This window comes from Podarcis bocagei, assembly GCF_964188305.1.
Source record: "Podarcis bocagei genome assembly, chromosome: 12".
NCBI lineage: Eukaryota > Metazoa > Chordata > Lepidosauria > Squamata > Lacertidae > Podarcis > Podarcis bocagei.
In genome coordinates, this window is record NC_138137.1 from 13,597,087 (window position 1) to 13,609,832 (window position 12,746).

Consider the following 12,746-nt stretch of genomic DNA (forward strand, 5'->3'; position numbering starts at 1 on the left):
AGAGCCAAATAAAAATTGGGTTTTGGAAGCTGTTGGGAAGGCTGGCATAACAATTCTCACGAGCCACGCTGTTAGAGGCTCACCAAGTGGAATGCCACAAATATTCTCTGAGCCTGGCTGCCTATTTGCCTATATGGCAGAGCGTGGAGTCTTGCCTGGCTTGTCAGCCAATCCCTTAATGCTCAGAGAATGCTCTGTCAGCACGCAGTTTAGTCACAGCACAATGTTTTTGTGGAAGAGGGATAGCTGTCTTTTTTGTTCCATGGCTCAACCCAAAAGAATGCTAGGCTACAGCCTAGTATATCAGCAAAGGCTCCTGCGCTTGCTCAATCTTGTGAAAGGGAGGAGAGAAGGGAACAGAGAATGATGTGATAAAAAAACCCCTCGCTTGGTTACATGCAAGTGGAGTACAAATTAAAAGCATCTAGCAAAGGCGACAAAAGGAACTGGTTCAGCAGGCGTTTTTGCTTAGAAATCACTTTTATTTTATAAAGCTGGAGTTTGGTCTGTAAAGTTTTTAATCACACTTATAAAAAAGAGGTTGATAATTCTTGTGGGGTGGGGGGAAGCTCAAAAGGTTGCTCATAATTCAAGGTTACACAAAGGTTATATTTATAATATATATATTTATATATATATAGATTTATATATAGATTTTGGAGACAATGGAGATTGGACTGCAAGTACAAGTCATATTTCAGACACTTGCTCATGTCCTGCAAATAGCGTTTCTTGACAGAAAGGGTTAACAAGGACCATGCCGGTGTCCCTGTAATCACCATTAGCTGGGGAGCGCGGCTCAGACAGGTGGTCCTACAGGGAAAAAGGGGTTGGGGGAGAGAAAGGGAAGAAAATATTAAGCTTCAGAAACACAATAAGGGACAGTCAACATGGTAGAATTTGCACTGGCAGGACAAAGTCTTGAAGAATATCCAGTATCCACTCAACCAATGGTTCAATATGGCCAAAGCAAAGCTTTAAAAAATGTAATACGCATGATTCACTGGTCTGAGCTAAAAGCAGTAGGGTGAGACAGAAACGTCAGTGTCCCCTTAGAGAAAGGTGGTTCCTTTATGCTAAGAATTGGAGGCCTGTGACTTTCCAGATGTTGCAGTTCTCCAGCTCATATTAGCCCCATGCAACTTGGCCAAAGGTCAGGGATGATGGGAGTTGTAGTCCAAAAAAGATCTGGTGTGCTACAGGTTCCCCATTCCAGCTTTGTTCATTTGAAAAATGTGGAATTGTATAATTGGTTAGGTGGATCATCCATGCTAGGTGATGGAATCAGCTGTGACTGCTTATTTTCATGTCACATCCTTTTTGTGAACATTCTAGCAGCTGAAAAATCTCTCAACAGCAAATTGTTCATAAATAGCCCAGCTTCTGGGAAGCAAGTGTGGAAACCCTCACATAGAGATTGGGATAGCAGGGGCTGGGTAGGGAAGCCTGATGGAAAGGAGGCAGGAAAGCTTAATGGCAGGATAGTGGCTGAAACAAACAAAAAAAGACCGAGCAGGTTATCAACTGAGAAACAGAACCTGAGGGAAGTGTGGAGAAACTGGAAACCAAAAGAAAAGAGGGGGGAGGGGATAGATACATAGAGCAAAGATTGGGAACCTGTGGTGCTCTAACAACTTGAGGACCACAGGTTCTCCATCCCTGTATAAAGAGAGATGGGGCTGTAGGGAAAATCTGAGAGAGAAGGTGGTTTGGACGGTGTGGAGAAGATAAGAATGAAACTGGGTAAATTGAGATGGCTAACAGAATTGGGACAGAGAAGTCAGTGGGGCTGGGGCAAAACGCCCCTTGGTGTGAGAGTAGCCATTTATGCGCCCAAAAAGAGGGCCAAAGAGGACATTTATTTGCACATGCTACTATATATATAGGAGCAACATAATGGGAGGGGGGTTTCCAGCTACCCCACCCTTTGCCCTTGGAAGCCTTGTAAGAAGCTGCTGCAGGAGAGGGACTCTGGCAACCTCACGGGAGGCGTGTTTCTAGGACCAAGGGGAAACTGTGACGCTCCCTTGTTTTTGCTATTGGATGCTGGGTGTTGTTTAAGTAATACTGTTATATGGGTAGAATTGAAATGTGTTTTTTTTGGTATGCTATTTGCCATTGTTTTGCTGTGTCATTATGTAATTTTTTGTGGCATTTGCTTGAGATGCACACCTGTTTCTTTGTAGCATGCCGCTTTTAGCATATATATTTTTCTTGTTGAAAAGTGGTGTACAAATTGAATGAATGAATGACTGGATGAGATGCAAATTTAGAAGCAATTACTACCATTTGAACAGAAACACAATCCCTCTCAATATAGTGAGAAAGATGTGACCAGGTGTACCAGCTCAGTCTGTTGTCCAGTGCTACAGATGGGTCACTTCAAGGCCCCTGGTCTCCATTTGTTCTTTACTCTTAAAAGGATTTGGACTCAGCTCTTTGAGTCGAGTACTCTCCTCTGTAAAGTAGGACACAAGGCCACCCTGTCTTGGTCCAGGAGGAGTCTATATGCTGGTAACAGGAGGGGCATCAACAGAAATGGGAAGCCAGACACTATGTGCATGGAAGCCAAGAAGGCATGTTTGCAAAGAGTAGCATCTGAGGGGGTCCATGTGCCTTTCAGAACCACTTAAAAGGGAAAGTTCTCCCAGTTACCTCTTCTATCATTAGGGCCCTGTGAGTTCACAACGCTATGTGTGAGAGCCAAGCAGAGTGGCTAAAATCCGCTTGTTGATATGAACTACCTGGGAGGTTCACTGCCAACAGAGTTCAGATCTTACCTCTGAGGTTTCAAGGGACTGTATCTCTCTGGGTAATTCTACAGCATGCCTGTTGAAGTAGTCCATAGTGATAGCATTGTTCCAATAGCTCAGGTTGGTTTCTGGGTTTGATGTCTTCTTCTTTCTCCGCATGCAGCAGATGGTGAGCAGGACAGCTGTTAACACAAACATGTTTGAGAGTGTGCTTGTGCAACAATGGGAAATTAGTTGGCGGTGGCTTGCGTAATAGACTGTATATTGTAATAGATTACCCCCCCCCCCACTGTTTGTGGGTTGCATGCACAGATCTATGAAAAGTTCACATTGTGGTTCATGTACCACTGGAAGATGCAACATTTGATGAATTAAGAACACCATGCAAGACCACCTAATGTTTTCACGTTCTGAATCAAAGAGATGTAAGAATATAAGAAGTCAGAGCAATCTAGGCCACCACACCCTGCTTCTCACAGTGACCCAACTAGATGCCTTTGGGAAGCTCACAGGAAGGACAAAAGCACAGTTCTCTGATTCAGGACAGAAAAAAATGAAGTGCTTCTTCATGCAGCACTTAGTGGAATTCCATCCCAGAACAGGTAGTTAGACACCAACTTGGATGGCTTTAGAAGAGGCAGATTCATGGAAGACAAGGCTATATTCTACCTCCCCTGTTGGAGGCAGTATGCTTCTGAATGCCAGTTACGGAGTACACAGGTGAGAAGACTGCTGTTGTGCTCAGGTCCTCCTTTGGGGCTTCCCATAGGCATCTGGTTGGCCACTGGGAGAAGAGGATGCTGGACTGGATGGGCCAGACCAAAACACACAATTGCTTGTTCCCTTCCTGCCTTTTGAATCAGTGGCTTTGGAAACATACAGTGGAGTATTTATCCAAGGTGTGTTGTTTGTAATGAAGCAAACTGCTGACAATGCTCGACACTGTTTCTGTAGTCCAAAGGGACCAGTGTGTACTGCTCTTGTTCCAGCTTGTTTCCAGGAAATACACTCAAAAACAGAGTAATGGTGTTTTTCAAACTTGGGTCCCCAGCTGTTGTTGGACTACAGCTCCCATCATCCCTGATCACTGGTCATGTTAGCTAGGGATGATGGGTGTTTTAGTCCAACAATAGCTGGGGACCCAAGTTTGAGAAACACTAGTGTAATATGTAGAATTTATATTATAACTTTAATGGTGGAAGGAGGGAAAAGATTACTTAAAGCCTTTCTCCTCCAGCCATTTTTCTGTTTGAAATTCAGTGCAGCTGTTTTTCCAGCTGTGGGAAGAAAATACATAACTCTCCCCACCCACTGGTGGAAAAGCAGCTGGCAAGGCGGGATGCAAGTGGGGAATGGGGTTAAGCTGCCTCTCCTCCCTCCTCCCCATTCCTTTCCATAGCTGCTTTTCATTAGAAATCTGTTGGGCTGCTTCATGTACCTGCTGTGTAATGCTTGGCCCAAATACCACTCTCAGTCTTAGTAGTATCAGAGGTCACGTGTTCCATTCTAATTTCATAAGCATCTACGATTCTCTGGATAACACAGCACAGAGCCAAGGCTAAGCCTTGAGTTAATATTACCAGCAGGGCCACTATAATCAGGTCTCACAGCAGGCTCCATCCTTAACACAAAATACTGAGAGAGAGTGCAGGCATAATCGTATCTGTTTTGATTTGGATCAAGAGATGTCTTATCTTCTTATTACCACTGAAAAAGCTTCAAAATCTGGGCAATTTCATCTAAGCCAGTCATAATCACTTCGCTAGGCTAGTCATCTTTTGCATTGCGTAGCTGTGGGAAATCATATGGGTAGGAACTGCATGTTAGCTGCACAATATTAAATCTCTGCCCTGCCTACTGTCTTCCTGTGATGTTCATCAGGTGTCATGCCTTCAGTGTGGCAGCACCTGTGCTTTGGAACTCCCTAGGCAAGTGCCATCATTGGATTCTTTGAAACGCCTGGTGATAATGTTGCTGTTTCGGCAGGCCAAGTCAGACACACAACCGGTTGCATGTTTGATTGTGCTTCACTATTTTTAGATGTTGCGTTGACAGCTTTTAAATGTTTCAAATAGGTTTTTATTTTATTTTTCATTGTATTGTTTATTATAGATAATGTTTGCTGCCTAGGGCTCCTTTGGGAAGAAGTGCTGGGCAGAAATTTGATAAATAAACCAACGCTAGCATACTAGCACGGGCACAGGAAGCAGCTATTGCTGCTAAAAGTCTCGAGGCTTGTTTCCTGTTGGGCGATACTGGCAAGACATTTCTGCATCTAGTGAAGTTTAAACACCGCTGTGACCTTCTCTTTTGTTACTGGTTATAACAATCAGTGGGCCTCTAGGCACATGCAAATAGGAGAAGCTGTCGTGGGCACCATGTCGCACCCACACCATACATTGAAAGTCAAATTAATGCCCATGTAAAGCACAGGGTTGGGACGTGGGTGGCACTGTGGGTTAAACCACAGAGTCTAGGACTTGCCAATCAGAAGGCTGGCAGTTCAATTCCCCGTGATGGGGTGAGCTCCTATTGCTCGGTCCCTGTTCCTGCCAACCCAGCAGTTCGAAAGCACGTCAAAGTGCAAGTAGATAAATAGGTACTGCTCTGGCGGGAAGGTAAACGGCGTTTCCGTGCGCTGCTCTGGTTCGCCAGAAGCAGCTTAATCATGCTGGCCACATGACCCAGAAGCTGTACGCCGGCTCCCTCTGTCAATAAAGCGAGATGAGCGCTGCAATCCCAGAGTCGTCCACGACTGGACCTAATGGTCAGGGGTCTCTTTACCTTTAAAGCACAGGGTTTCCCTGCAAAGAATCCTGGGAGCTACAGTTTATCCCTCGAAGAGCTACAATTCCTTTTGCCCTTAAACTACAGCCCCCAGGGTTCTTTGCGGTTAAAGCCATGTGCTTTAAATGTATGGTGTGAATGTGACCCTATGTCTAATGGCTGCAAGAGAATGCTTCTTACAAGCCTGATTTCAGTTGGACCCTGTGGGTGCCAGTGATGGCCTCTGGGCGCATGAGCACCCACAGGTGCCAAGTTGGTGACCCCTATGTTACTCTAGTTTCCCACTTATGCAACCAAATTGCAGGGTCTCTATTAGCCTGGGAAATAATGGGTTGATTTCTGGGAGGAGAGCCTTCAAACAGAAGTGCTTACTCCGGGGAAACTTTTGAACCATAACTCTGCATTGTTCTGTACACCAATTATCTAAAATAGTGATTATGAAAGCTTTTTATTTACATTTATATTCTGTCTGTCCTTCAAGAAGCTCAAAGTAGCATTCATGATTTTCCCACCTCCTTTTACCTTCCCAACAGCCCAGTGAAGTAGGTTAGGCTCAGAGACAGTGACTGGCCCAAAATTTCTCATTGAGCTTCAAGGCTGAAGGTAAAGTTGAACCCAAGTACCGCCCCCACCCCCACCCCCGCTCGGCTTAGCCCAATGCTCTAACCATTATACCACATACTTGCTCTTTCAAAGAAAAGATGTGGTAAAAAAAACAGCTTTAGGGACGGGTCCACAGAATATAAAACACATCTATTCTTGATGCAATATCCAACAGCTAAGCTGTTAGTTACATGGGCAGACTAAACAGACCCTGTGAAAAAGGCACATTCCTTTCTCTCTAGAGCTTCTTAGTCCAAGGAAAACAATTCAAGAACTACCTAAGAGCCATACTTTTTATCTTAGATTTGTAAATTTTATAATGAAATGATTTTATAATGAAATGATTTTAGAATGTTGTATCATTTTACTGTTGTTAGCCTCTCTGAGCCCGGGTTCGGCAGGATATAAATAAAATATTATTATTATTATTATTATTATTATTATTATTATTATTATTATTATTATTATTATAAAAATATTGGCTGGTGAGGTGGGGGGAAGCAAATGCTGGTAAGCCAAAGACCCTTTGAATAGTTTGACAACTAAAGCCACTGCAAATAAGTCTTGTTGCACACTAGGTTCCGCTTGTGACCTTCCCATAGGCATTTAGCTGGCCACTGTGAGAACAGGATGCTGGACTACATATGCTAGGAGGTTTCTTTGTATCTATGCATAGCATTTTTAGCCCACCTTTCTCACAAGGAGCTACCCATTTTATCCTCACAAACAACCCTCTGAGGTAGTCTAGGCTGAGAAGTGACAATTGGCCAAAGGCCACCTCATGAACTTTGTAGCTGAGTTGGGATTTGAATTCGGGGCTCCCAGGTCTTAGTCTGGGACTAATAACCACTATACCCCACTGCTCATCAGGGATTCAAACGAACGTTTCCCACCTCACAATATAAATTATGGATGTTTTACCAGTGCATAGGGGGTCAGAGTTCTGTTTAAAGTAACAGGGAGCACTGGGGGGGGGGGGGAGGCTGTTAATCAGAACAGTTGATTTAGTTCCTGCTTTATTCAAAGGAAAAGGTGTGTGTCTGCTACAAATCTCTTTGTTGAATTAATAGAAATATAGTTATTACTCCTGTCACATTCAAAATTGCAGGCTATTATACGCCTACCACAATGCTTAAGACGGGCTCTTTGCTTCCATTTATCCGGTGCCATTCATTTAATTCCTACTGTACAAATCTTAGTCCCCAAGCAAACAAACAGATGTGTAGGCAAGAAGTCCCACGGTGGCAATGAAAAGCACTTGGTACGTAAGTGCCCACTTAGAGAAGAATTCATCCCCTAGAATTGATCTTCTTTCAGGGCTTATTTATGCGGTTGCTGTTGAGTCAGGATCAACAATATTTGGAATGACAGCCTGGGGTTCTTAGGAAATGCCCTTTTAACTACATCTTGTCTTTGCTTCAAGGAGATCAAGGCAGCTTACATGGGTCTCCCCTTCCCCATGTTATTCTAGCAATCATGTGGGGCAGGTTATACTGAGAGAATGACTGGCCCGAGGTCCCCATCTTCATAAACCACTGTGCTAAGTCACACCCATCTGCTCAAGTCACTTACCGTGCATTGCACGGGATTGGATTAAATGACCCACATGTCCCTTCAAACTCTTCTGTGTGCCAATAGTGCACAGCCATAGCTTGTCTTTTGTAGATGGTGCAGTTTTGGGTTCATAAACAACAGTACTCTGAGAATTCAGATCACTATTAGTATAGATGATTTGTGTGCCTTCTTCTGCCCTCAAAGAATCCCTATATTAGGCAGAGGTGGAGGGTTTGGAGGGGGGAAGGGCATCTGAAAGTACTTTCACCTAGACAGACCATTCTGAATGGCTTAGATACTTAATTACAGGGCTTGTGTTACAGTGGGTGGAGGTTTTGCAGCTAAATCTGCGTAAGCCTTTGGGAAATGTTAGGTTTGATGTTCGTCAAATTATGTTGCCAGAAAAGCATCAGGTTTGCCTCTGGTGGGCTGGAAAGCCAGATTTGTTGCATCTAAGCCACAGTGATTGCTTTGTTTTTTATTCTCAAGTGGAATGGCAGTAAACATGAACCCCAAACTTAAAAGTATGAAAGTTGCATGTGTGGAGTGCATATTGGTTAGTTGGGGTTAGATGACCAGTAATTTACCACGCAGGGTTTCCAAATGGAAAGTGATTTTAATGTAAATGGTACAGAGCTGCATAATACTACAGGCTTGGATGTTTCAAACCAATGGAAATTCCCAATATAAGGTTCCAGTTTTTCAAAGGAGAGACCACAGCTCAGTGTCAGACCACATGCTTTGAACCATGGCTAAGAATGTAATTCTGGGCTTCTCCAATTACAGATTTAAAGTGGCAGGGCTGAGAAAGACTTCTGCTTGGTGGTCCCCAAGAAATCACTGGAGAGACACCTGAGTGACCAGGAATTGGCTCACTCCTGAAGAGCTGAATCCACTTAGCTTGATGGCTCTGGGTCTTCCTACATCAGCGTTTCTAGGACAGCCAGGTAAGTTGGACAGCAATCTGCAGAATGTCAAATGACTTACATTTCCTCCATTGACATGGATCATGCTGGCTGATATGAAAGCAGCTGCTGCAGACCTCTCCTATAGGAAGCGCTAATGTGGTGTGGAGAATTAGATAAGTGTAAAAGCTGCTTCCAGGTTCTGCGGCAATACACTTCAATTTGAGGCAGCCTGACTTTCATTACAGTGTCAAAGCACATCTAAACTGCATTCCCCACTTAAAAGGAGCACTGCTGACCTGTGAGCCAAAGTGCAAATGCACGCTAAGTGAGTGTGAGCGTCAAATAAGATTAAACATGTCTTGCTTGGGGGGGGGATGGGGGGACGTAAACAGGACCATATGTCTAAGTTATAATCCTAAACAAACTTACTAGGGAGTAAGCCCCATTGAGCAGAATGGATCTATCTCCGAAAAAATAGGCTTGCAAAGTGAGTTGGATAGGGAAAGCACAGGGTTGCGTAGAAGGCAATCCATGCAAAGACACCATACTAAAGCTGTACTGTAATGGTGATCTTCACCTGCAGCCTATCTCAGTGGCAAGGCTTATCCTTCAAATGCTAAGAAGAGCCAGGCGCTTTTCCTGAATTTCACTGGTGGTGGTGAGGAATCCAAAACCCAATCATAACTTAACCAATTGCTGATATACTGAGTTAATAAAAGCAGGAGGAGCGCTCAAGTGTTCCGAGGATGTGAAATACAGTGGAACCTCGTGTTACGTACCGTCCCCCTTGCGAACGCTGCGGGTTACGAGCTCTGCTAATCCGGAAGTAGATGCTCCCGTTGTGACCTTTGTCCTGGGATGCGAGTGGAAGTTGCATGCCGGCAGCAGCGGGAGGCTCCATTACCGAAAGCACGCCTCATGTTACAAGCGGTTTCGGGTTACAAACGAACCTCCGGAACGGATTAAGTTCATAACCAGAGGTACCACTGTATGAGCTAGAACAGGATCCAAGGGAACACGCCACATGCATCTTTGGTATTCTACTGATACTTCCACGCTCCAAGCTGGCCTCCATTTCACATGAACAGTAATGGCTAAATTAATTCAGTCATGAATTGAAGTCACAGCTTTCCCATCCTCCTCTTTTTCATCACATCAGCCTTTAATTGCAGCAATAGATTTCTTTTCTTTTTTCCTTAAAAGGTCTGGATTCCAAGAGGTTGGAGAAGTTTTTCAAAGTGATTGTGCTGAACATTTTGCTACTTCATGTTACAAATACTCCCTCTTCCCCAAATGACTCAAGGCAGCAAGGAGGACATAAAACCCACTGGAATTGTGACAGGATGAAAATGCATTTTTATGGTTAAGAACTGAATGCCACTTAGCACTTCTCTGCTGAGCATGTACAGTAAGTACTAGTTAAATAGAAGACACGTTTTCCAGGGTTTCTCTGTACTTCCTAATGCATTGGTCAAAACCACACAGATTTTGGGAACTACTACTTCATTCCCTGGCTGGCCAAACCAACTGGCCTGAGCGTACAATAATGAGCTGAACATGTGCTTTGCGTGATGTGGTCTCTCACAATTTGGCTGCTCTCATGATTTGGCTGGGACTCTGTAGATTTTGCTCTGAAAAGAGAGAATTCCTGTGGATGGTTGTACCTCCCCCTGTGCTGTTTTAACCCTGGAAAATGCTTCTTCTGAAACTCCATTCTTTGGTTACATTTATGGATATGGGGACTTATGCTGAACACTGTGCAAAAAAATTCCACCTTCCTGATTTCTATATGCTTTATTCCCTTTTGCCTAGAATTGCACAGGAAAAAGGACACTGATACAGAATTTCACTGTTCAATTAATCCCACACTTCCCACCACTTCCTTGTGATGGCAAGATTAGCCACATTTCTTTTCAAGTGGAAATATGGCTGCCACAACCCTTTAATTTGATTAGAGAATGGCTACGTGGCATTATTCTCAATTGTGTGAGCTTTTAAAAAAGCACCAGGACAAGAAGCAGAACATGAACAGGGGCACCTGGATAAACTATTGTAGGAGCCAGACCCAGTTGGATAACTAGCAAAATGCTAAACCCAACCAAACTATGGAAATTCTAAGGCTACCAGTCAGTAAAATGTTGACTTTCCATATCTGGCCAGGCATGTTTCCTAGGAAATTTTATCTTGCAGTCTTAAAATATCAAAACAATGAGGGACTCCATTTGAATCACAACCACTGGCATCACCAGGGCAGGAATTTGAGACATGTCAGTGGGGTATAGTGCTGAGAGTGCTGGACCTGAGAGACCTGAGTTCAAACCTTTGCTTAGCTGTGAATCAGGCGCACCAACTAGCGGGGGCCAGGAGGGGGAACCAAATTTCCAAGGGGGCGGTTGGGCCCTCTCATAATTCCCTGGTGGCCATGTGCACATGTTGTGGGGCATTCTTGTGTCACGTGCAAGCCGTGGGGCGTGCACGAGTGATGTCAGCCCACCCTAGGCGTGACCACATGCCGTGATGCTGTGCAAGGTGGCACGCTTGCACTGGATTGTCTTAGGCACACTGTTACCCCATAGGGTTATAGTCAAGGAAAAATGGAAAGAGGAAGACACCCCTTGGAAGACAGGTGGGATATAAACATGAGGATGTAACAATGAATCAGTCGAGGGCCCTGCACAGCAGAATGCGCAAGAAAGTCCCCAGATACAGCAAGGCTGTCTTATCAGTTTGAAGTACATAAAGTGCTAACACATTGATATCTAAATGCCCCTCTTCCAATAATTAAGTTCAGGGTCTAAGAATTCCTTAACTGCACAGTTGCACAGCTGTGTACCATTTGTGCACCTATATGTCTACTTTTCATTGTGGTTGTCACAATAATCCTGTACTGTATTTGATGTACTGCCTGCCAGTCAAATAAACTGAAGTTTACTGTGTCATGTTTTGCTTCCTGTGCCATTAACGTGCTGACTGGTAGCAACCCCGCTGACTTTAAAAATAAAAAATGTGCGCAACAATAAACCTGCAAATTGGTCAGACAAAAGGTTGACTCTATTTGCCTTGTGTCCTGAAGGTGGCAGCAACCTCCCTAGTTACATGACCCATTTGTCAGGTGATCTGCCTTGGAGCCTACAGTTGCAGCTGTGCTGCGATGCTGAATATGAAATTGCACTCTTTTGGCAAGAACATATTTTCAGGAAAACCAAAGCATTCTGCCTTGGGATCATGTACAAGGGAGCTGCAATTGGTCTGTCCATCAGGGGGTGCAAGTAATTTATTTCACATTACCATGACAAGAAAAGTGACTTGTCGGGGTGGGCATTTGTACCACATCTGGTATGTAATGCATGCCTTTCAACTTGGGAGATGATGGGGAAGCAGCCTGCAGAGTTAGCAGAGCCAAGGAAAGATTATACTATGATTATTGTCATTATCTTATTATCCTGATGCGGCTCCGTGCATGGCACCTGCCTTGCGAAGCGTTCCATCCCCTGAATTACAATTGGACAGGAAGGGTGTAGCTCGTGAGATAACGAACTGTTCAGGGAAACAAAGTCAAATAGAACAGTCCAGCTGCTGACTTGAGAAATATGTTAATACCGCAACATCTGGCCCAAAAAGCCATTTACAGGATGGAGACAGAAAAGAGCTTTTAAAAAAGTTGAACTGACACAAAAAACATTGCTTTCCATGGCGTATTCTTTTGTCCCATTGTTATCTGGACAAGAGAGGTTGGGAAGCATTTGAACCGCTACCCAAATCCTTCAAGGACTATAAATGGGCCAGAAGCCAAAGAGCAGCTTAGGCTTGTGCAAAGAGAATTGTGGACTTTTAAATTTTTGAGTTAATACTTCTGGACCATTCAGCTATTGGCATTATATTGAGACTGTTTTGTGATCTGACATGGTTGCCTCTTGATCCAAAAGTGAACTAAGCATGGCACATATTTGTCTAGACTACTACCACCTCTTAAGAGTTTTCTGCCACTAGCAATTCCTCTCACATAAAGTGAGCAGGATGTGGCTGCCTCATCAGCCACACAGAATGAGACAAACAGGTAGAGCTTACTGTGCTCTGCCACTTATCTATGTTTCCATCCCTGCTATGAAGCTATGCCGCAGAAGAGGTAGATCACTGTTTC

The 12,746-nt window shown here is 44.0% G+C and overlaps 1 protein-coding gene and 1 long non-coding RNA gene across 7 annotated transcripts in view; one reads left to right on the plus strand and one right to left on the minus strand.

The window, feature by feature from the left end:
* Nucleotides 1-11,648, plus strand: part of LOC308570225 — a 33,561-nt gene extending 21,913 nt beyond the window's left edge. For 2 of the 3 annotated variants that reach the window (XR_014001000.1, XR_014001001.1), the window contains exons 2-3: nucleotides 8,484-8,644; nucleotides 9,809-11,544. This is a non-coding gene — a long non-coding RNA (uncharacterized lncRNA). Of the gene's footprint in view, nucleotides 1-8,483; nucleotides 8,645-9,808 lie in introns of all 3 variants that reach the window. The other variant, XR_014000999.1, reaches the window with a different exon arrangement.
* TMEM108 (transmembrane protein 108) overlaps nucleotides 462-12,746 on the minus strand; it is a 193,006-nt gene continuing 180,721 nt past the window's right edge. For all 4 annotated transcript variants that reach the window (XM_081164750.1, XM_081164753.1, XM_081164752.1 and 1 more), the window contains 2 exons: nucleotides 2,781-2,935; nucleotides 462-813 (listed from right to left, as the gene is read on the minus strand). In XM_081164750.1, the coding sequence (XP_081020876.1) occupies nucleotides 691-813; nucleotides 2,781-2,935 (278 nt within the window). In that variant the 3' untranslated portion in view covers nucleotides 462-690. The remainder of the gene's footprint in view (nucleotides 814-2,780; nucleotides 2,936-12,746) is intronic.